The sequence below is a fragment of the Arvicola amphibius genome, chromosome 8, assembly GCF_903992535.2.
Source record: "Arvicola amphibius chromosome 8, mArvAmp1.2, whole genome shotgun sequence".
Taxonomy (NCBI): Eukaryota; Metazoa; Chordata; class Mammalia; order Rodentia; family Cricetidae; genus Arvicola; species Arvicola amphibius.
This window is the reverse complement of record NC_052054.1, coordinates 56,526,795-56,552,116: the sequence shown is the minus strand read 5'-3', so window position 1 is coordinate 56,552,116 and position 25,322 is coordinate 56,526,795. Positions and strand designations below refer to the sequence as shown.

The 25,322-nt window shown below is 47.7% G+C and overlaps 1 protein-coding gene across 1 annotated transcript in view; it reads right to left on the bottom strand.

The window, feature by feature from the left end:
- LOC119821134 (prolyl endopeptidase) overlaps window positions 1-24,940 on the bottom strand; it is a 107,925-nt gene extending 82,985 nt beyond the window's left edge. Inside the window, exons 1-3 of the mRNA XM_038340013.2 lie at window positions 24,772-24,940; window positions 19,181-19,255; window positions 173-306 (exon numbers count right to left, since the gene is read on the bottom strand). Of these exons, the coding sequence (XP_038195941.1) occupies window positions 173-306; window positions 19,181-19,255; window positions 24,772-24,822 (260 nt within the window). The 5' untranslated portion in view covers window positions 24,823-24,940. The remainder of the gene's footprint in view (window positions 1-172; window positions 307-19,180; window positions 19,256-24,771) is intronic.
- Window positions 24,941-25,322: the final 382 nt, after the last annotated feature.

Here is a 25,322-nt window from a genome sequence, read left to right as displayed (position 1 = left end):
ACACGTGTGTGCAGATTCCCTCACTCTCCCACACACCAATACATATAGATATCACACACACACACACACACACACACAAAACACAAAACTTTAAAAAAAGAAAGAAAGAAAGAAAGAAAGAAAACAGCAAGCTGGAAAGGGAAGAGGAAGGCATGCAAGCACCCTCACATACCGCTTTCCCTTCTTGAAGTGGCAGCTGTACTTGGGGTAGTCATACAGTTCAGTCATTCTCTCCTTGTATAATCCTCGGATTGGACACTGCTCAAGAAACGGCACCGTGATCTTGTTCTGTGCCTCCACGAAAGCCTACAGAGAATTACAAAGGACAAAAGGCAAATCCAATATAAAATGTCCCATGTGACACATTATCCTTTAGCGCATATCAGCAAAAGTGTTACTTCTGAAGGTGGATGGATCATGAGGTTGCCTGTCATTCCGTCAGGAGGACCAGTGACTTCAGAGAGAGACAGAGACAGAGAGAATGTGTGTGTGTTCTATGCTATCTAGGTATTTCCAGACTGGCATGGGCTACAGAAGGATATCCTAATACAATAACCAAGCAAAATATAACTTTCCCCTTGATACAACTGACTCTTACATGGCACCACCTCAATTAATGCTTACAGGGCAAGTATCAACTCATTAAAGTCTCACCTTTAGAGAAGATTCTTTTATCCTTCCTCCGTCCCGAGCCTGTGTGTGTGTGTGTGTGTGTGTGTGTGTTTGTGTGTGTGTTTGTGCACGCTGTGGGATAATGCTCTTATACACTGTAAAGATCTGTCACTAGTATTAGTTTAATAAAACACTGAATGTCCAGTAGCCAGGCAGGAAGTATAGGTGGGACAACCAGACTAAGAGAATACTTGGAAGAGGAAAGGCAGAGACGCAGTCACCAGCCAGAAGCAGAGGAAACAAGATGAGAATGCCTTACTGAGAAAAGTTCCAAGCCACATGGCTAAACATAGATAAGAATTTTGGGTTAATATAAATTAGTTATTAATAAGCCTGAGCTAAGAAGACAAATAGTTTATAATTAATATAAGCCTCTGTGTGTTTCCTTGGAACAGCTGCAAGACCGGGTAGGACATAAACTTTTATTTATGAGAAAGAGAGAGAGAGAGAGAGAGAGAGAGAGAGATCGATCATTCCACAGCACCTACGAGGAGGTCATCCTTCCATCATGTGGGTCCAGGACTGGAACTCAAGCCATCAGGCTTGGTGGAGACAAGTGCCTTTGCCCACTGAGCCAAGTCTCCAGCCGGAGCAGAGTCTTTCATGAGGCCGACTTCCACAGAAGAAAGCTAGATCTTGAAGTGGCTGGAAAACTATCCAACATTATACAGCTAGGGAGTGAAGCTGGCTTCTGATCTATGCTCTTAATAAACACACTGTACCATACAGCTTAGTCATATCCTTAGACTTTATTTATAAAGTCCCAAAGGTTCAGCTTAAAGCCCCCAGGTCAAATTTAGGAAAAAATACCTAGGTAGCATTTCAATGACTTTGCTTTATCATATTATCTAAAACCTACCACTAAGTCAACTCTCATCAGAGAACTTCACTAAAATGTGCAATTGAAAGTTATTTAGATATTTAGAAGAATGGAAGTGGTGCTGGGTAAGAATGTCAACAATCATGGTTTATAAGAAAAGGAAAGGGGCTGCAGGAAGTCGGGAGACCTTGGGGATGAAGGCCTCATCCTTGCAGTCAGTCGTATCCTGTAATGCAGTCACAGTTCAGCTAGCACTTACTGATTGTACAGAATACTGGGTTTCACCGTGGCTTCTTCATACATGCATATGATGTACTTTGAACTAGTCACCGAACCCCATTACCCTCTCCTGTCTTCATTTACCTAAGTGCCCCTGTAAACCACGTCTGTGTGTCATTAGAAAGGAAGCAGGTGTAACTGTACTGGAACTATGTTCAGCGGGCTTCATCAGCAGGCAGATGAGAGGCCAGGAAATAACAGAGCACGTGATGTGCTAGATGGCTAAACACAGCATCCCCTTCAGTCCACTTCTGTATACAGCTTAAGCTACAGGGGCCCATCCAGGCTCCTCGTGCTATTTTAAGAGGACAGATAAGTCTGGGTTCTCTTACTGTGATCTCATGCCGAGAAAAGAGGTGCCAAAACCCATTAGTGTTTATGACTTCAAAAGAGAAGAATGCTGCATATGAATATAGTGATTAACAAGGGTTTTGTAATTCAAGAAACAGAATTCAAACAAACTAAAAGTGAGTCCCTCACAATATGACTCTCAGTTGTTTATTGCTATGGATGGGCAAACTCTGCTCATCTCTGGGCTACAGAATCAGGCCTTGCTTACAATCGGACTGGTTTGGTCCTGCTCTGCTTTTGGAAGGTCCTTCAGCTAAGAAAGGTGTGTGTGTGTGTGTGTGTGTGTGTGTGTGTGTGTGTGTGTGTGTGTGTGTGTGTGTGTGTATGTGTGCGTGTGTGCATAGGTTTGTGTATTAATATTGTGCATGTATGTGTGTGGACATGTACTACATGTCTGTGTATTGTGTAACAGTTTCCTCCTAGATTAAAACATTGCATCCTTCAGGGAAGCTCTATAAACAGGAAGATAAACTCAAAAACTCTTCAGGAAGTCCCTGAAGCTGACCAGATTCACTAAGCCCCGTTGCTTCAAGCACAAGCAGAGCCAAGCTACAGAGAAGAATCTCAGAGGAGTCCAGCTGCCAAGACTCACAACAAGCTGAACTGCAAAGATTCCTAGACCAGACCAGCTGCCAGAAAGAAGGAGAAATTAGCCAAGCTGCTTGGAATAGGTTGAGATCAACTGAAGCACCTGGAAAAGATACCCTAAGCTGTTGAGCTTCCTGTAGGCTGTGCAGTGTGTTCCAGGTACCCAGCTCTGTGAGCTGTCAGTCATGCTGGAGTGGGCTTTGGTGGAGCAGCTGTCTTTGAGTCACTTCTGCTCCTGTAAGTTACCCCAATGAACCTCATGGTTCACCCAGCTGGACTTTGGTGGTGTCCACACTCTGGTCTATTGTGACCAGACATGAATGCTGCATCTCCCCTGGAAGTTTTGTCACACAATAACGTGTAGAGATCAGAGGTCAACCTCAATTGCTCTCCATCTCATTTCTTGAAAACAGGGTCTCCCACTGAACTTGGAGCTTGTCAATCGGCTAGACCACCTGGCTGACAAGCTGGAAGCATCCTCCTGCCTCACCAGTGCTGGGATTCTTGGTGTGTGCTGCTATGCCTGGCTCTTTATACAGGTGCTGATAACCTGAAGTCATGGTTGTGTGGCAAGACTTACCCAATGGGCAGCTACCCAGTTCCTTTATGTTCTTAAAGGGTTTGGACAGAGGGCTGGCTAAGCGGGTGTTGTTCATTGCCTAGCATTCGAGACCCTGGGTTTGATCTCCAGTACTTGAGGGAAAGAAAAAAAGAGAAAGAAGGGGAGGAGAAGGAAAAGAGAAGAAAGAGGAGAAAACAAACGAAGGAAGGAAAGAGAGAGTGAACTGAAGATGGGGAAAGGCCACGGGACTGTGGTGACAAAAGCAGTTACCATGTGGCACTGCAGTTTGCTGTCTCACCAAGGATGCCGGAGGAAACTGCTGATTTTATATAATCCACACAGGAGCAACAATTTGGAGATCGGTGTCCAAGAGTGTGGACTAATTTTATTGAGGAAGTGAACACTATGCTGCTTCAAAGACAGAGACAGAAGTGAGGTGTTAAAGCTACCTGGTAAAGTCGCACATCAAGTTGACTCAGCAGTTTATTATTCTTGACTGTATTATAATAAATTTATATATATGTGATACATATTATAATACTGACTATATTAACAGTATAGTGGAGACTGGGATTGCTTTATAGTAACAACAGGAACAGTGACACATACTGGATATGGAGATGAGGGAGAAGGGATGGGTGGCCTGAGCCACCTGTGACATTTTCTGCCATCCTCAGGGCCTAGCATGTACTAATACAGATCCTGGCATTGTGAAGCCACAGGTGGAACTGAGGCAAAACCTCTGCCATCACGGGGCCCACAATCTACTGAGACAGACACAAAACAAGCTGTAGAGTTGTTCGGCGTTCAGCTCAGTGGAGCAAGGCTGCTGCTCAAACAATCACTTATAGACCAAGTTAGTCCCCCCCCCACCCCCCGACTGTTCTAGTCCCTCGACTGCTGGCTACTAACAGGCAAGACAAGGGCTGGAACTGAAAATGTTGAGATCTTTGTAACAGTTTGACACCCTGCGACATCTTTGTCATATTTTATAACAACCAACCCTACTTTGGAAATGTACAAACAAGGTAATTGTTGTAGAACTTGAAGACACCAATCAGGAGGCCAGGCAGGGAAACTCCTGGTGAAGGAGGGAATGTCCTCAACTGAGGTCTGAGAGCTTGGGAGAGTTGCCAGGCAAGGCAGGGCAGAGGCGTGGCAAAGGCAACAGCAGGTGAGTGGCCCTGGCAACAGAAGAGCTTGACAGGTGTGAGGAAGAGAAAGGCCAGCATGCTGGGAATGAGCAGGAGAGGAGGCACCAACTGAGGCTGGATGACCTTGTGTCCAGGACGCAAATATAAAAGTTTAGTCTTTCATCCAAAGACAAATGAGCCCCAAGTGGGCATGGGCACAGGAAATACGGTTATCTTCCTAAAGAGCACCCTACTTTCATAGAGAGTGCACTATGGGACTACAAAAGCGGAGAGAGACCCAGGCGGGAGACTGAGGCAAAGGTCCAGGCTAGACTCAAGTCGGTGGAGCAGCTGGACTCTGGAAGAAATAGGAGCATCCACGGCCTGAAGTGGAAATAAAGATGAGGCACAACGTACATCGGTCTGCAGTGCTAAGGGCAACACTTCTAGAGGGCCCTGCCACGATATTCTAAGGGAAACAGTCTGAACCGTAAGCGAGGCTCCCAGCAAGCTGAGGATCTGTCTGATACCCCCCTTCTTACTTGGGGCGTTCAGCTCTGTACATTCAGCCTGGCACCAGGCTGCACTCTGGCCTCAGAGGGTCTGGGGAGTCAGTGTTCAACAGACTGTGATCTTCACTGTTTCCTTTTTCTTCTCTGCCCTGCCCCACACCCCAGGACCACAACAGGTGCCCCCACTGTGAACTCACCCTAGCTGTCCCCACTCGGAAGGGACATGCAACTGCTACCCCGGGGCAGAATCATGCTGCAAGGGATTTTCAACTCAGTCCAGTTTTGTTATCTCCCACCCACAAATGTTAGACGACTACTTTAAACAGAGCAATATTTAAAGACTGACATCTTCCAAATCAAATGCTGAGATGCAAAACCCAGCAGTAAAGCTCATCATCATCCCTTCTTCATAACTTAGAGAGCCCTTCATGGGGTGGGGGTGGGTTTCCTTTAGAGCATTTTAACTTGGCTTTCCTGGGATTCCAATTCTTTTGCTCTTAATTACATACAGTATATACTGTACATACATATATCATAGTTCTGACTTCTTGATCTAAGAATAAGAACAAGTTTGGGAGAAGAGAGGTCAAGGGTGAGAGTAAGGAGAGGAACGCAGCCGGGTGGTTTGGGAAGATGTGATCGAGTGAAGGGAGTTCAAACCCTGCTTCTCCAGGGACTTTGACCACCACAGTAACAAGTAGAATGTACTAGTCAGTGAGACACAGCCCCTTAAGACAGGATATGTGGGGAGCCTCTGCATTCAGTGGGGTCATCACTGAGACACAGCCCCTTAACACAGCATATTCGGGGAGTCTCTGAAGCGGGTAAAAACAAGGCTTTTTTCTTAGTCTGCAGATGAATACATTTGTTTATTCAAAGCAACAAACTCTCCTCATCTTATATGCTTTGTTATTATGATATTTACAATGAAGCCCAGGCTGTGAGCAGTGGCCACACCTGTAATGCCAGTACCTAGGAAGCAGAGGCAGACAAGTCATGAATTCTAGGATGGCCTGGGATACAAAATGAGACCTCATGGAAGAGATGGGTGACAGAAGGAGAGAGGGGAATTTGAACTGCACAAGATGGTTGCCTTCTAGAGATCTGCAGCACGCACTGTGACTACATTTACTTAGCAGGCAGGTACACCCTCATCTTAGGTAGAGCTTGTGACGTGCACTCTTAACACAACTAGAAGATAAGAGCAAGGCTGTTTGGGAGCTGAAGACTCTACGACCCAACATTTCAGGTTGTCCCTGACACACTGTTCTTTCATAAACAAAATAACCAAGTCTGGCGGTAAGAGCCACGCAGAGACAAACTCATCCCTATCTCACATAGATATGGAATCGAAAGAAGTCACCTTCAGTGGGAGTAGTAAAATGGAGGCTATCGGGGGTCAGAGGTCAGGGTGGTGGGACAGTGGGTGTCACTTAGGAGGTGTTGGTCAAAGGACATGAAAGTTCAGTTAGGAGGAGAAGTCTCAACAAATCTAGTATATCACGGTGACCAGAGTTGACGACAGCACTGCACACCTGAAAACTGGCTAGGGAGACTGTTTCCACCAGAGAAATACGCTGCACAGCTTGGTTTAGACATTTGCAACCTCTTAATGCATGAGACTAGATTGAAAAGAGCAAACAACTGACTTTTAACCTGTCAATAAAAACACGTACACACATTAGAGGGGAGGGGTGCAGATCCACTACTGATTGGCTTATATAAATGTGTGCATTCTTACTTTGCCTTTCTAAGATGAGGAACAAACCAAAAATGCGGCTCACTAAAATAAGATATCCCTTCCACAATTCTTGCATAAATGAATAAACATGATGCCCACCGTGACCCAGTAACTAAACGTCTCCACATAGCATCGTCCACATAGCATGGTGTGCAGCTGAGAGATGAATCAGGGACAGGACACAAGCTACAGAAGAGCAAGGGAAGGAGAAGCCACCTCCAGGACAGGATGTGGCCTGCAGGCCATTGAGTGACCAGGGTTACTGGGGTCGGGGCTTCCACAATCCTGCCTTTTCAAACGCCACCATCACGTAAGGACAGTGCGTCTACATGCCAGAGACCGGAGTAATTCCTGCTGCACAAACATCGGCCCTCCACACCCTCCCTCGGATTCACGCATCAGGAATCAAAGAATCTGGAAAAACAACTGCATCTGTACTAGACACATACAGGCTTCCCTCACCCCGTCATTATCCCTTAACCAATACCTCAGATATTTACAAAGATCTGTACGAGGTCTTGCAGGTGATCCGGGGTTGGCTGCAGTGCACAGGTAAAGTGCAGTCACAAGCCATTTTACCCTGGGAGCCTGAGCATTCGAAGGGTCTGGTGTTCGTGGAAGGCCTTGGACTCAGCCCCCCTGCAGATGCCCAGTGATTATCATAATTAGCGAGTAAACCAGCTTCTGGAGGAAGTGGCTGGTGTCCAGCAAGGCCTGGCAGGAAACTACATCCAGCCAGAGTACAGAGCTGAGTGTCTGGAAAGCCAGTGGGACAGACATGTGGATCCCTTCTACTCGGCAGAGCTCACGAGCTCCTCTTCCTTCCAGGGCAGGGCACTGGCAGACAAAAGCAGCCCAAGGGACAGTAGAGCTTGCCCGCAAGGCCAAGAGACCTAGGAACTGAAGGGCTCATGGTCAGCAGGCCACATGGGCCTCTCAGAAGTGCAACCTGTCTCCCTCCAGGGTTCTGCTTAACCCTGACTCCGCTTGTTTTCTCACTGGGGCTAGTTGCTGTCAACCAAAGGGAGAGAAAGAAGAAACCCTCGTTTGACCAGAGAGTCAGGCACCATTCATCACCTAGTCAAAGCTAAAATTTCCATCTCATTTGGGTCTGAGGCTTTACTGACCAAAAGTCTGGTAAAAAGTTTAAAATTCAATCCTAAATACCCAATTATTAAAAAATTAAAACATCCCAGTACTCGGGAGACAAAGGCAAGTGGATCTCTGTGAGTTTGAGGCCAGCCTGGTCTACAAAAGCTAGTTCCAAGATAGGCTCCAAAGCTACAAAAAAAACCCGGTCTTGAAAAAACAAAAAATAAAAAACGTAAGAAAAATTAAAACAGAAGACACATCCTCTCCTGAATAAGCATATCCAACATACAGTAAGTATATTTGGAAAATAAAAACAAGACATGGAGTAGGAGGTATGGCTCAGTGAAGTGATTTGTGCAGGTTGGAGGACATAGGCTGGGACTCACTCAGCTTGGCTCCAGTCAGCCTGTCTGGGTGAACTGGGGAGCTGTAGACTGAGCAAGAGTTGTCTCAAAAATGAAGTGAACACATGTGACAACTTCATGCATACTAACTTACATGGAAACATTATCTGCTCGCTCGCTCTCGCTCTCTCTCTCTCTCTCTCTCTCTCTCTCTCTCTCTCTCTCTCTCACACACACACACACACACACACACACACACACACAGACAATTATAAATTAAAATTCATGAGAATTGGCCAGAAAATATGTGTGTGTGTGCGCGCGCGCATGTGTGAGATAGAGACAGAGAGACAGGGAGGGAGGGAGGGAGACGAACTGACTATTGAAGCTAAAGATCATAGTGCCCACCAAAGATCAAGTGATTCTTCTAGGTACTTTTAGGAAAGAAAGCCTGACCCCTGCTGGCCAAGCAGAGTATCTACTCAGATCCCAGGCCAGTGCAGAATCCTCAAGGGAGAAGCTGCAGCTGGGGAAGGTTTACCTGCATGACTCTCACAGGCACTGGCAGAGGCCACTTGCTCTAGTCCACAGGATTTCATTAGGGCTGCATAGGGCGAGGGCTTGGGACTGAGCGCACTGGATACGCTGAGCACTGAGAGCAGAGATCTAGCTCACGGTGCTAATGACGAGCACCTGATTCAGGGGTGTGCGCTGTACTCCCACAGATCGCCAGGATAAGTCTTAGACTCTAAAGTCAGCTCGTGCCTCACGAGGCCTGATCATGTGCACCTCAGGATCCAGGGTCCTAGTGCTGGCACCTCGGCTGGACTGGCATTACAATTACATGCAATCTCCAGTCTGTGCTATCTCTCTGCATTCTTCTGTAAGTAAATCCAGCTCATCTGAAGGGCAGTTTCCCAGCAATTCTGGTCTAAATAGATGCTTTCTTGAGATGGGAGGAAAACACTGGTAGACAGATCACTTCATCTTAGGAGGCAGCAGGCTGTAAGGACTGTAAACCCCAAGAGCAAGACCTTCTTTCCCCACCACCACATCAGCAGATAGGAAACAAGAAATGACCAAATAAACAAAGAGCCAGGTTCCAGAAAACACCACACGCACTCCCAGATCAGACCGAACCTGAAAACACACATACCCTGGGCTCCACGAAGCAAAACTCTGCTACAAGCTGCTTTCCTTGGGGTTCAGCCATGCTAATCCCAAGGCCTGACAGACAGTTCTAGGAGCCCACAGTTTGCTGAACAAGGTGAGAATGGTCACCCAGAACCAGGAGAGGCTGACAGGAGCTTGTTCCAGGGCCGACTGAGAAGTCTAAAAAATGTCTACAACAAAGAACTTATCATTGAGGGAAACTAAACTAAGCATACATTTTTATTAAGGGAACCTAAGACACAATTATTTGCTTATTTATTATGTATACAGTATTCTCCCTGCATGTACGCCTGCAGGCCAGAAGAGGGCACCAGATTTCATTAGAGATGGTTGTGAGCCACCATGTGGTTGCTGGGAATTGAACTCAGGGCCTCTGGAAGAACAGCCACTGCTTTTAACCTCTGAGCCATCTCTCCAGCCCCAAACATTCATATTTTAAAAAGAAAAAGTACCTAAGAAACTTATGAGTAAAAATTTTAAAAGCCATAATTTGTAAGTCAAAGAACTTTTCTGCTTAAAAGAAAAAGTACATTCAGCCTCAGCTCTAGTCAAATTAAATGGGAGTGAGGAGACAGAGTTCAAAAGGGACACAGAAACAAAAAAAGGGAGATCGTGGAGCATAACACCCAACCTCACACTAGCAAACTAAAACGCCTTTGTAAAATGGACAGTCCCTGAGAAATACCGATGATTAAAACTGATCCAACAGAAATTTCAAACAGAGTGGCAGAAAACTTCGGAAAGGCTCAAAAGTTAATCATAACATACGGAGTTGTCCCAGTCTTCAAATCCTCAAGAAGCTGATAACTCCCATGCTCTATAAACTGCCCACTGGGAGTGCAAGGACGAGCACTTGCTAAGTGCCTGCAACTCTGATAAGAGGCTCAAGACCATTTAATCATTTAATTTTCACAACTATGTGAGGTGGTTTTCTTCACATTACAAGGTAAGAAAAAGGAGTAAAAATATGACCACACGGCCACTCAAATTGTGGAGCTGGACGTCAGCCCTGTTTTTACCTCTAAAGCTGTGCACTGAATGACTACATACTACCACTCGAATACTCAGATCCCAAGGTCTATAAGGGTTCTCTGGAGTTGTTGGACGCCATAGGGTAGAAAGAAAAATATGGAAAGGAAGACCAAGTAAGGAGCTAATAAGCATCTAAATGCACAACCAGCCCACGGTGGGCATAGGTGAGAACAAGGAGAAAGGGGAGCGTATGCAGGCACAGCTGAGTGCCCGAGACTCGGAGACTCGCGGTAACTCAAGAGCCCAGGTCCAAACACTCAGGTCACACAGAAGTCCAAGTATTTTGATACCTGGGCTTCCCCAGTGAGAAAAACTAGGCCAACCCCTCCATCCTCCCCCCCCACACACACTCCTACACATGCTGGGATTTACAAAGATGCTATATATAAGAGAGGGAGTAGAGCTGCAGGGCCTGGCAAGTGGGCCCTACATAAACCTAAGGCGGCCATTACTTCCTCTAATCACAGTCTTAGCCTCCTCGAGTCAGTATTCCCAGGCTTCCTAGGTCTTAAAAACTAAGGATGGGAACTGAGATGTCCACCAAAGCAGGGCGCTCTAGAAGAAGAGCGCCAGTGCCTTCCACTGGTGCCTCCAGTGTCGTCCACTGCAAATGGACTAAGAGCAACTAAATGTGTGTGGGGGGGGGCGGGGGGAGAACAAGAGGTTGAGAGACAGTTCCCTTTGCATTAGACCTTTTAGTTCTTTGGGGCTACGAGTGACTGGGACCTGCACGTTACTCACACATAACCAGGGAGCAGCACATCTAGCTGCAGTTGTCACCGGATGCCAGCATCTCATAGAAGAAGCACAGACCACAGGGAAAACAGAAATGCTCTATGCCAGTGTCTTTACACATCTTACCAGCGCCTTGGGGTCGGCTTTGCTACCAAGGAGTTTGCTCAGATGGGAACCAAATGGGACTGAAGTGCTAGCTGCCACTCAACGTCCCCTCAGCACTGACCTCCGGTCCCTCCAGCCCACATTAGCCTGCGTACCTCACAACGGCACACTGCACACCACTGCATACGCGACCTAAGAGTTGGTACGGGGGCTGAGGACAGGGGAAGGGAAGGTGAGGAACAGGGGAAGAAAGATGATAGAATGAGACTTGGGGCAGCGGCCATGTACTTCCCTTCCTGGGTTCCCACCACACCTTTTCTACTCCCACAGGAGAGCCAAGAGCAAGCACTTGTGTGGAGGCTGAATGACATCCCCGGGGCACAGTTACTGGAACAAGGGGCAGAGGGCTCCATCACTGCAGACAGCCTTAGCGCTGGTGGTTGTACATTGAGTTCCTATATGGACGCCTGCCTGCTCCACGTGTAGCCCTCAGCCTGCCCCTGCAACCGCCCTCAAATCCTGGCTGGGAATTCCTCACTTGTCTAACTTGTCCAGAATCGGTTTCTACTGCTTACATCAAAAACTCTGGTACAAGGCCAGTGAGCTGGCACACACACAATCCTGAGGACCTGAGCTTGACACCCAAAACACACATACACACAAGCGTTAATAATAAAATTAAATAACTCAGAAACCCTGGGACAGAGGCAGGCAAGGAGAAAGCGAACCGGAAGGAGTCGCTGGGCACCAGCAACTTCCTCATACTTTTGACAGTTTTACCAGTGAGAGATCAAAAGGGATTTGTATCCCGAAATACGCAATCTCAAGTGTGGTTTTAGGTAAAGTATGTTTACCAACGGAACTTGGCTACACATTCATTCCCACAGGAGGTAATGAGCCATCTGCAACAGAAGTCCTGGAGGCTGCAGTAACATGTGGCCGTATGTTTACTCAGAGCATGTTCTGTCTCCGTTTGATAAAGTGGCACACAGTGTAATTCTCCATCCAGGTCCTGACATTAATGAGTGGGTAGGAGTGCTTTTCATAGGCCCACTTTGCCAGTGGGGCTCGCAATGTACCAATTAGAAGGGAGACACCAAACAGCTCTGAGGTGACCACTGGTCCAGTTTAATCATCACACTTAAGACACTGAAATCAAGTTTTCAAATAGGGTGGCAATCAAGACAAAGAATCTATCTTTTTTTTGTAAAAAAAAATCTAAACTCAAAGGGAAATCTGGCTAAGTTTGCAGACGAGATGAAAGGTCTTTACAGCTAAACTGAGGTGCTGACTAGAAAAGCAAGCTGGGGGGGGCCGGTATGCTGTACACTGTGGAGGGTCTTGGTTTACTCACCGCACGTATGTTAAATGAAGTTTCACATACATAGTGCATATTCTCACACAGGTGTCATAATGCCACAGCTACATGAATAAACAAAATTTTATTTTTTATGTGTGTGTGCACACACACACATGTATGTGTTCACACATGTGTGGCCACACCTGTGCATGCAGACACACGTGCGTATGCATACATAAAGGTTGCTGTCGGTGTACTCCTTGACTGGCCTCTACATACTGTAGCAGGATCTCCAGACCTCACTGATTCAACTAGTCTAGTTAACCAGAGTGCTCTAGGGCAGCAGTGTTCAACGTGGGAGTCAACGATGCCCTCACAGGGTCACCTAAGACCATCAGAAAACACATGCTTACGTCACGACTCACAGCAGTCACAAAATTACAGTTAAGAAGAAGCAATGAAAATAATTTTATGGTTGGGAGTCACCACAACATGAGGAATTGTATTAAAGGGTTGTGCATTAGGAAGCCCGAGAACCACTGTCCAGAACTTCCCGGCTTCTTCCTCCCGTGCACTGGAATGACAGGGAAGCCACCACATCCACTCCACTTTTACATGGGTTTGGGGGACCTGCATAGCAGCCCTCACGCTTGCACAACAATCGCTTTACCCCTGAACTGTCTCCCCAGCGCCCATTCATTTGTTCTTATAAAGGAAATGAACGCGACACTTAATAGCTTCCTTAGGTCCCAGAAGCACACATAAAACTCAGGGCCTGCTTGTGTGATTTCTAGGTCACTAACAAACATTCCATTCCACCACAGAAAAGCATCCTCTACGCTGGAGGAGCAGAGCAGACACCTCCATCTGTCATGAAGACTTCAAAGAGCACAGTAACCCAGACGAGTCTACAGCTGAGTTTCTGCGTGCCTCCCGCCAGCACTCACGGCTACTTCACAGCCCTGGAAGTCCTCTGGGCAAGCTTCCACTCCATGGCTTTCCTGAAACCTGCATGGGGGGATGATGCAGTCAGAGGGATGCCTGTTCACCTGGCTCTGGACCACACCAGGGAAAGCTCTTGCTCCAGGTAGACCTAGGCCAGACTAAGACACACAGCAGCTCCTGGTTTAACACCAGAGAGCAAAACTAAAACAAACCAAGCACATGGAAAACTGATCTCAGCCGCTGCAGGAACGGAGCCAGAGAAAATGGGCGCTTTTCTCCTGAAATCTGTCCTCTGCTGGTCGACCCATAGAGGTCATTATTCTCATAGGAACTATTGGATTATTTAAATGTCCTAGACAAGGATAGGAGAGACACTGGAGAAAAGAAAAAAAAGGAAGGTCCAACCTTCTTGTCCCCAAGATGGAAGGCGGGCTGTCCTACTTCTCAGCCCCTTGCCAGCAGGTGTAATGGGTACCATAAAGAGCCCAGTCAACAGGAGACAGGGAAGAGAAGGTACGAGATGCTCTAGGAAGGGGCACTGACACTACACATTCTCTAAAACAAATGGCAGTTCATCTTCTTTGTTTAGAAAGGAGAACTATACACACAATGCTTTGTATCGATTTTTCTGGGCGCTATTAAGAATTCTCTCAAGAAACAGAAGGGAAATAGAACTGCTAGTCTCTCTTTGCCAGAAATAGCTCTCAAGAGAAAAAAAGCCATCGGAGACATGCAGCTGGCTATCCATTTGGCTCTTCAAGTGCCCAATCCCCAGGTGTTTTGATGAAATCAGAGATTGACTGGGCAGGCAGAATTTAAGCAGTTATCTCTTGAAAGGTGTAAATGCATCTTTTCTCTATGCCCATCTCCTTCAGCCACACAGTACCAACTCCAGGTAATCAGTGAAAAGGGTGAAGATATCCTAAGAAGCACAGGACAAAGAGAACGTGATTACAGACGCCACTTCAATCTAGACCTGAGGGCTGCAAAGCCAAGCCTGGGAAGTAAGAAGAAATGATTGCAGTGGGGGGTTGGAGGGCACAGGGACAGACAATAAAACTTGTCCTGTGGACTGCTGCCAGCTCCTGGTAGAACAAACATAAGTTTACTACTCCTACAGTGACCCAAGAAGCCAAAAGCAGGAGAAGCCAACTCTAAAGACCCAAGGGTCAGGAAGAGGAAGAAGAGGGTCCCCTTACAGGATATACAGGAGACCAGAGCTCCTCCTGTATAAGGCATAGTGATTTTTGAAAGGTGCTGGCCTTGGCAGCCAGGCTACCACTGATCTTTAAGACAGTGGTTTACAGAAGCTCTTCACTTACCTGATAAACCCATGGGACATTTCAAACGAAGTCGGAACTGTATTTACTAGACCCAGCTTACCAAGGTACAGCACTAGCAACACGATACTCTGTGAGCCCTTGGTGGCTGACTCTCACTCCCGTGACTGGACGCTTTGGGGCCACAGCTGCCACTATGGCCAGCAAGCCCCACACTCTGTCACCAGCTGAGGAAGACACACTCGAAACCCCAACTACGGCTGCCGCTCACCGCACACTGCTTTCCCTACTGTAGCGCTGCAAAGCCAGGAAGTCTTCATCAATGCCTGTCTGGGGTCTGGGGCAGGTGACAGAGGGGAAAGGGAAGCACATCCAGGAACATGGAACTGCTTGTGGACTGGCCCAGAGTGACTAGGAAGCACAGGCTGACTTTATTTTTCACATCACAGGTAAGAACCAAAGGACTGCAAACCTCCCTGAGACTCAAGCATTTCATGCTGAAAACGCCCTTGTTACCTGATTCTCAAATAAACCGATGAGATTTTCCTGTGCACAGAAAGAACCCTTCCATTCTAACAGAGCTGAGCAGATTCTCTCCTGAGGCAAGGACACTCACAGACAAAAGCAGGCCAAGGGATGGTAGTGCTTCCTCCTGAGGCTAAGGGACTTGGGACCTGGGGGAGGGGTGTAGGGCAGTCACAGGAGCCAGCAAGCAGGACAACCCAAACATCAATATATAACTGCTTCCCAGGACACACCTAGAAATCGAAGCTAAAGGAACGGAACGCTGAGCTTTTTAAGACAATGGGAGAGCCTTTTTTTTTTTTAAAAGCATCTTTTATTTTTTTCAGTACTTGCTGAACAGTAACACGAGCAAGCATCAGACAACACAAACAAGCATCAGAAAACACGGAAACCTTCACCCTCAGAAGCAAAGCCTGTTCAGCTGTGGCAGTGATGACCGCAGTTCTCCACTCCGTAATGTGGTCTTTCCCTGTGGTCCTATGGCTCTCTCATCCCTGAGACATAGCTGATTCCTGCTGGGCCCCAAAGCTAGCATTACAACCTCAGGGTAGGCGCCTGTCTCCTCTCTGGGGCCACCTGCTCTCAGATCAGGAGGGCACATGATTGGCAGGTCATGTGGGGCCTCCTAGAAGCCCAGCCAAATCTCCCTCCCAGGCTGTCTCACTGTGCACTGCTATAAAATGGGTCCTCAGCAGTGACAACTTAAAAGGTGTCACCCTGTCCCTGTTGGGACAAGTTATATGTCCACTAAGTGCCCAGTCAGAGTTAGCCTACATTAAACACTAGATTAAATCACAGACCATTTCAGGACCCAGTACAAAAAAGCTGCAAGCGTTTCTCGCTTCTGACTCGTTTCACTGAAAATTTGACAAGTCGGCTTTTGCTGCTGTTTTGTGCAATCTGTGTAAAAACTCTCCTCTTGCCACCAAGTGTGGCTAACACTCCTCTGGGGAACCGCTGACGACCGTGAGTGGAAAATGCTCCTGCTGCTTTGCTAAGATGCGCTGAGGGGCTGAGAATGCAGCTCGGGGGCACAGCGTCTGCTCAGCAGGCAGGGGACCCGGGTTTGAGTGGCTGTGGTGACAGTTCAGTTGATAAAGTACTTGGCACACGAGTGTGAGGACCTGAGCTTAGATCTTCAGCTCCCACATAAAAGGCTGGGTGACGTGGCATGCCCTGTCATCCCAAATCCCAGGGCTAAGGAGGCAGAGACCACAGGGTCCTTTGGGCTTGCTGGCCAAACAATCTAGCCAAATCAGTAAATAGTAGGTTCACTGGGGCCGACAACAGACACACACACACACACACACACACACACACAGAGGACAACCCTGTGTCCCATCTCCTAAAACCGCCCCACCCAAAGAAAGAAAACACACTCTCCTCGGTTTTCCTCTTAATCTGAAAACAAAAGTTTAACTCAATCAATTTAAAGACACTGGACTGCCTTTAGGGGCCTCTTTAGAAGGAACAAGGAAGCTGCGTGAAGCGGTGAGCAGGCAGAGTAGCCACAGCTGCTGTGTGAACAGACCATGGAGTGGAGGGTGACAGGCACAGTCACAGATATGTCCCTTCAGCCAGAGTCCCCAAGGCTCATCCAACCCAATGGTTGAGGGATTTTTCTTTCAGTCTTTCAACTTTTGTTTCTTTCTTTCTTTGTTTGTTTGTTTTTAACAGCCGTGTAGCCCTGGCTGTTCCAGAACTCATTCTGTGGAACAGACTGACCTCAAACGCACAGGGATCCACCTGCCTCTGTCTCCTAAGTACTGGGATTAAAGATGTGCACCGCCACCATCACCTGGCTTCCACTTTTATTTTTATTTTAATTTTTGATAATTACTCTGCTGCTGGAAATACACCAGAAGGTGACCTTGACAAGTTACTTAATTCACACTTAGTAGTTCAATTTCTTTACTATAAAATGTTGGAGGAAAGATCTACTTCAGAGTCCAAGAATCAAATACGCTAGGGTAGGCAAAGCTGTCAGTGTTTGACACAGAGTAAGCATACAATAAATCTGAACCATGAAAATAATAATGCGTTATTAGCATCCATCAAAGGCTGACCGCATCACTAATTAGCAAAATGTTATCTATTAACTGGAAGCTTGGCACCCACTAATAAGTGGCTTATAATCCACAGGGCCAGTCATTAGGAACAGGGGAACACACCAAGTGCGTCTGGCCAGTCTCAGAGTACTGAAGTACTTGGACAGCCAGCGTCGAAGGCTGGAGAAACCCACGTTGGACCAGACATCTCAGGCAAAGGAATCATCACTTCACTGGGGGCAGTTTTCTGGACAAAATGCCGGAAACCCTTAAGAGAAACGTTCAAGTCCAGGTTCACTCCTCAACTGTGAGAATTTGGTCTTTCTTGAGGGGGAGCTGGGAAACGAATGGTGGATTGTGGATTAGAAAACCTCAAGGTGAAGGAGCGCTGAGTTCAGGAATGCAGGGCAGGAAAGAAGCTGAAAGAACCATGGTGAACAGAGAAGGCGGCTCCAGTCACATGGGATGGGGAAGCTGGCAAACCCAAGTGGAGCAAGCAAGCCCCTTCGTGGGCTGGAAGGAAGAAGGCAGAGATGGCGTGAACTCTGGTCAGAGCGATCCCTCCTCTGCCAATGGCCTTGGGGAGCCTACACCAGTTCTCTCCTTGCTGAAGCAGGGAGAGCCCAATTCTACCAGCTGCCGCTTTCCAGAGAATGTAGGCAGATTTGCAAATCTGAATTCAGTTCACTGAATGGCATGGTGCCATGGGCCCATGACACACAGATACAGGATATGGAGATGGGGCTGAAAAATGACCTGGGCACCATGTGACTTTTTTTTCTTTTTAATTAAAAATTGAAAAAAAAAATTTAAGGGGGGCATATGTGCTAGAATCCTAAGGACACCTAACTGTGTTGAGTGCATATGGAGGCCAGAAGTCTACTGATCCTGTTAGACTGGCTCACCAGCAAAACCCCTGGATCCTGGCAACTCTACCTCCCCAGCTCTGGGATCACAGGGTACACCCAGCTTTCTATGAGTGTGGGTGATCTGAACTCAGGTCTGCAGGCTTGCATGGCAGACACTTTACTGATGAGCCATTTTCCCAGCCCCAGTACACACGTCCTCAGGGACAAAGTGTGTGGCTACACCTCAAAGAGGTTAGGAACTTAAGATGAATCTGAGAGCCAGGTGTGGTGGTTTTATCCCACACTTTTAATCCCAGCACCCTGGAGGCAGACAGGAGGATCCCTAAATTCAAGGCTAGCCTGGTCCACAGACAGAGTTACAAGACAACCAGGAAAGAAATTAATAAAGAAACCCTGCCTCGAAAAACAAAAGGGAACATAGAGGTGAATTTGAGACACAGTTGTCCCTCTCAAGGAAACCTAATCACTTAGCATATATACTGAGAAGTTCGACAACGCAAAGGAACACTCTCCACCTCACAGAGTTAGGGCAGAACTTCACTAGGGAAATGGGACTTCAGCTGAGCCCTTGAAACATTTCTCCAAAACAACAACAAAAGAAGTCTTATGTTCTTAAGAGTTTTCCCTTGCCCTGACTTTAGCAACGCCTAACGATATTCTCCTATTCACAATTTAGTTTTTTTCTTTGTTGTGTTAAAACCAGCCTTGATTTATCAAAACTACCGTTTGTCTAATGTGCAGGATTTTTATTTCTTTGCCCCACCCCAAGATGTACTAGGCCATTTTTCCTTCGTGCCACGTTTTTCTTTAGTACAAACTTTCTTCTTCCATCCCTTCTCATATTTTCACTGCAAATACACTGTTCACCAGCGTCAGGACAAGCCACATTTCCTTAACATTGATTCACTCTGAGGACTGAATGTGTTTTTTCCTTTTTCCCCCCTCACAAAAAGTTGGGATACCCCCAGGTACACACGCTGTCCCAGAAAGACACAGGAAGGGAAAGCTCTAGAAGCTACAGACATCTGTAGGTGAGTGTGGTCACTAAGGCTGCTGATCATGAGCCGAAATTACCTTTGTCTGCTCGCTGTCTGGGTCTTCAAGCCAAGCATACGGATCACAAATTTTATGTCCATGATAATCCTGTACCTGCAAGAGATAAAATGAGGTCTTGAGTAATCAGTGCCCAAGACCAGTTAAAAATATATACTCTCTATGTGATGGAGAAACGGGAAAGGGCCAGACAATGATACTAATGGGCTCATTGGCAACACGTCTGCCCAAATTACCACATGAACCAAAGTTGGCAGCTTCTCAACGGTGTCCAGCCACTCTTCATGAAAAGAATGTTTTAGCAGGGGAGGAAAGAAAGATGAAAGGTCTGAATAGGAAAGGGCTCCGTCTCTACAACACGGAACAAAGGCCGGCTGCTGGGCTAAAGAAACTCAAAACTGTGCTGCTGGGGTGAAGCACGGAAGGACACAATGCAGGGTGCACACGAGACGGTCACATCTGGAAGGAGTCACCACACACATCCATAGGCTCCTGGTCACACTTAACCTGGCTAATGAAATCAGCTCCTCCAACATGGCATATGATCAGTTTTGCTTTGGGGTCTGAACTACTAAAAGCAAGTTTCTAATTCATAGCATGGTTCTGCTTCCCGCTACAGAAGCTGGCCTACACACCATGAGGTGTGCTCAAACCACAGCCTCTTTTGTACTGTTGTGAGATCATTTTTATCACCTATACACAGCACAAATGCCACCACACACACACAGAACAAATGCCACCACACACGCACTGCACAAATGCCACCACACAGCACAAATGCCACCACACACACAGCACAAATGCCACCACATACACACAGCACAAATGCCACTACACATGCACAGCACAAATGCCACCACACACATACAGCACAAATGCCACCACACGCACACAGCACAAATGCCACCAAACATGCACGGCACAAATGCCACCACACAACACAGCATAAATGCCACCACACACACACAGCACAAATGCCACCACATACACACTGCACAAATGCCACCACATACACACAGCACAAATGCCTCCACACAACACTGCACAAATGCCACCACACAACACAGCACAAATGCCACCACACACACAGCACAAATGCCACCACACATGTACAGCACAAATGCCACCACACATGTACAGCACAAATGCCACCACACATGTACAGCACAAATGCCACCACACACACACAGCACAAATGCCACCACCACTTAGACACCTGAAGAAATAAAATTGCTGCATGTTGTCGGAGCTTGGTGAGGGGGAAGCCTCTGGAACTTCTAAGATGCTTCTGACAGCACAAAGTCCAAGGCCTGGCCAACCCCAAGGACCAGAGAAGGGGACTGGAAGACACAAGCTTGCTCCTCATCACCTCCATGTGAGCACGCCTGAAGACACAATCCAAAGTAAAAAGCATTACATAATCTCTCCACCTCAGGGTCAAAATGAATCCAATGAACTAAAACCTACTACTGTCAGCTTCTCCAGTTTGGTCTGTGGGTGACCCTAACCCTGGGTAAGACTTCTGGCACTGGGCAGTGGAACGGTCACCTCTATCACGATGAACTTGTAACTTGTCTGCTGCTTTATGCCACAATAGCAGAAGGCTAGGGTTATTCCCCATGGAAGGCAAACTGTCCTGAAAGGGCATCTGAATGTCCTTTCTAGTGCTCCTCCACACTCGGGGTCTCCTGCCCAGAGCCCAAACTATCTGCATCTCTCCCTATCTGGAGCCGCCTAAGAGAACTGGAGGATGCACACAAGAATCTGGGTGAGTAGGAGGCAGGTCTGGCAGGAGTCATTATAGAGCTGACAGACCAGAGCAAGAGACCTAGAAACAGATTAAACCCGCTCCCCAAGCAAGGGTCTTCGTAAAACTGACTTTTCACCTTTATCCCTCTCAATTTTGGCTGATCGCCAGTGAAAGCATTTTAAGATCTTCTCATCTACCAATCTTTCCCACATGGCATCTCGCGTGGCTATATAATAGGTTGATAGTAAAAACTTTCTCTCTGTTGTCAACACAGAAATCAGAGTTTGGGAGTCCTCTGAGGGGCTCTGGGCAACACAGGACTAAGTAGCCCGCCTGCAGCCATGCACATTCAGGGACAGGGCTGTAACCAGCCAGCCAGCCCTTAGTACAGACCACTCTGAAAATGCCCGGGGGTATACCCCCAAATTAACTTTTCATAAGAAAGTACAAAAGTTAAGAAATGATAGCAGTTCCACATCCAGGATGAAGTGTTTATTTACTGAACATTTATTGACCATTCACGGCTTTGCTACATAAAAACGGGCAGATTTACTTTAAAAAGTTGTTATTGGGTGACAGTGGCGCACGCCTTTAATCCCAGCACTCGGGAAGCAGAGGGAGGATCTCTGTGAATTCAAGGCCAGCCTGGTCTACAAGAGCTAGTTTGAGGACAGCTAGGACATTATGCAGAAAAATCCTGCCTCAGAAAACAAACAAACCAAACAACAACAACAACAACAAAAAAAAACAGCAAAAAAAGTTGTTGATATTTCCAGGTTACAGATTGCAAAACACAATTCAGAGAGGTTAGTAAGAACAGAGGTCAAATGGTTTACTATGTACAGACAGGAGACTGTGAGTTCGTAATACTCTAATAATACTCTACAGATTTCTTCCACACTAGTTCAACCAGACCTGGCTGGGAGGTGAGGAAACTAAAGCCAGAAAGAGCTAAAGCAACCAGGGTCTGAGGGCTAACAAGTAGGGTGCAGCCTTTCTGTGGCTGCCGCCAAAGCCTGTCGACCTAACACTTCGTTATGTACTTAGCTACTAAGCCTGATCAATCAGGCATAGCCCAGAAAGTACATGGCTGGACCCAGAGCATTACATGCCAGAGTGCTTCCCAAATCGCCCTCGACATGAAGTCAACACCCGTATGTTCCCAGATCCAACACCGCCTTCCGATGATGGTTACCATACAGACATTCATCAAGACAAGAAACAATTCTCCAGGTGGCTCCCACTTTCGAACCCCGGGAGCCACAGTCCACAATGCCCTCTTCACTGCCCCCCCCCCCCGTAATAATACCATGCACTACAGAGTAATCTCACAGCCACACCCTTTGAATAGAAGTTACATACATCCAGTTCATCACGATTTAATTCTAGAAGCCGTCCTTCACCTCCCCAAGGGGCTATGAGAGCCTGGAGAAGACTCTGCACTGCTTAAAGCTGTTCCACACTGCACTGGGCTGCTTCTCTATCCAGCTGCCTCTGAGTCTGTCTTTCCACAGGTGGTGTGGGCATGAGGGTCTTCCTGCTGCCCTTCAAGTAAAATCAACTTCATGGCTGTTCAGACTTGAACAACTATGGCTTTATTTTAATCTCAGGTTCAAGAATGTCCTTTCTCCCTTAGCCGGTCAACTCTCAGACTCAATTAGGATATTATTTCCTCCTTCTAATAGAAATTAACCCCACCCTTTTCTGTGTTCTCCAGCACCCTTCCATGAGGGCTTGCGTGTCCTGTAGGAAGCCTAAATTTCTAAATGAGAAAGTGATGTAGAAGAGTCAATGGCATTACAGGAGAAGGGCCACACTTTCACATTTCTGCTCATGAAGACACAGGTCCACACATGGGCTTCATGCCCCAGCTACTCATTTATGGGAAACTGATAAGCGGGGCTAAAAGGTGCTCAAGGGAGAGACAGAACTACAGAAATTCCCAAAGTAAGTTTCAGGGGCCAAGCCCCTTCCAAAAGCGACAATGGAGCAAATGTATGAAGTCTCGCCTGGGAGTTGGTGCTAGACTCCTCCTGCAGCAGGAAAACATCTCCCATGTAGGCCATCAAGCCAACACAACTACTCCACAAAAACCACAGGCCAGGCTGCACCTGGCTCCTACTCCTTCACCAAGGCCACAGGCTTAGGGGTACCATGAGATCTTTGGTGAGAAGGAACTACAGTTTATCAAATTCTAACACCCTCTTTACAGTTGTGTGAAAACCTTTAGAAAACTTCACAAAATCCCTATTTGACCCTTTGGGAATTGTTACACTACAAGATTAGTACAGGCTGGAGTAGAGAAGCATTAAGCAAGAACCAACACTACCCTCAACCCATCCCAAGGTTCAAAAAAACCAAAAAAACCACTAAGACTGTATTTAGTAAAACCACAAAAATGGTAGTGGCTATATATACATATAATTTATATTACTGATAATATATGTGTATGTGTATATGTATATATGTGCACAAACACATACATACACACACCTGAAAATCAAGAGTCAAGATTCTGAGTCAAGACAATTCCCCATCTTCCATGTGACCCATTGCAGAGCTAGGCTATCTGAATGACAAGTCTTCCATGAGCAAGTCCCATGTCAGCCCGAACAGTCCATGTAGGAGAAAGGAGACCCGTAACAGCTATGAGATTTGCCCAGATAGTGAGGGACACCCCCAGAACAGCATACAGGTTTTCTAGGAGCTAACCAGTCCCCTTCCTCATTCCACCAGGATGACTTTACTCCTATAGGCAACAGAAGCAGCCCTCCCCTGTAGGAAGAGGGTTTCCTGAATGGTTAAGACAAATTCAATAAGCAAGCAGCTGAACAGGCCAGAAACATGGTTACCAGATGGTCACTGGTGAGAGAAACATTGCAGCAGATACTTGAAGTTCATTTGAAAACAAGATGGTCCCACATTCAAGCCTTTACCTCAGTGTGCTTCAGAGTACACTTTCTGGCATAAACCGGATCAAAGAAAACAGGAAAAAAAAGACAACTGTATTATACAAAAATATTTTTACTATGATTCTATTTTAAGTAACCTGACAAACTGGCCTGTGAGAGCAGGAATCACAGCCATAATATTTGTTGGACTTAATCCACCTCTTCAATGCCAAATTTTTATACACAGGCACACACACACACACACACACACACACACACAAACACACACGTGTTTGCCCAGAATTGTGAATTTCACTGTGTCTGAAGTTCACCTGCAGCTTAGGTAAACAGTTACTCTTGGGGCAAAACTTACTCTGCAAAAGGCCTTCCCTGACCTAACTTCCCTTCTTAAGCAAACTTGGATGGTCTCAGCACACTGTAGTCTAGCCCCTGCTCCTTCCCCCCCCCCCCCTCTGTCTCCTCACTTGCACCCCAGCAACCAACGCCCAACACCCGACTCGGGGCTGGGCAGCCTTAAACCGGAATGAATGAGCTTCAACTGTAAGGACTTGCAAATTCCAAGTTCTCAAAGTTTGCTTTTGTTTTAAAATCTTACATCATTTCCCACGCGCGCACACCAGCATCCACTTTCTCCTACCACCATATTTAAGCCAGAAGGCTTGCCCTCCTAGAGACACAGGGGTACATTCTGAGTCCCCAGGAGCACCAGGCGCCCATGCCTGCCGGTCTGCCCTAGGGGCCGGGCGGCGCTGACCACAGGCTCGCTCGGGCACGTGGGCCGCGGCCGCCAGCCGGTCTCGCTCTGGGAGGAGCCCCGCGACCCCAGCCCGCTCGGCAAACAAAGGCCGGGAAGCGGTGCGGGGTACAGGGACGCCGGGGCTGCGGGAACCGAGCTGCGGGCGGCGCGGGCCCGGAGGCGCGGCGCGGCGCGGCGCGAGCCGGGTACTCACGGAGGTCTCGTCCCGGTACACGTCGGGGTACTGGAAGGACAGCATGGTCATGGCCGGGCACGGGCTGCGGGGGGTGCGGGCGAGAATGGGCGCGGACTGCGGCGGAGGGCGGCGGGCGAGAGAGCGGGCGAGCGGGCAGCTAGCGGCCGGCGCGCACGGGCGGACTCGGCGGCGGGGCTGTACGCCAAGCAGGAAGACGCTGTCGGCGAGCCCGGGAGCCCCTCCCCGGCGGGCGGGCCCAAGCGGCGACAAGAGGGAGAGGTGTCGCCGCGCGGGCGCCTGAGCGGGCGCACAGCTCCCTCTGCAGGCTCGCCGGCCGCGCCCGCGCCCGCGCCGCCAGGGTGCACGGAGGAGCACGCCCACGCCAGCGCGCCACGCCGCCCGGCGACCAGCCTCCCGCAGCCGCGCCCCTCGCCTTCCCTCCCTCCCTACCGGCAAGGGAAACTTTGCCTCTTTCCCGGCCCTGGCCTTTCCCTCGCCTGCCACTCTGGACTTGGAGGACGGTATGCTTCAAGGTGAAGGCAGCACACCTCCCTCCACCCCAGCCCTTG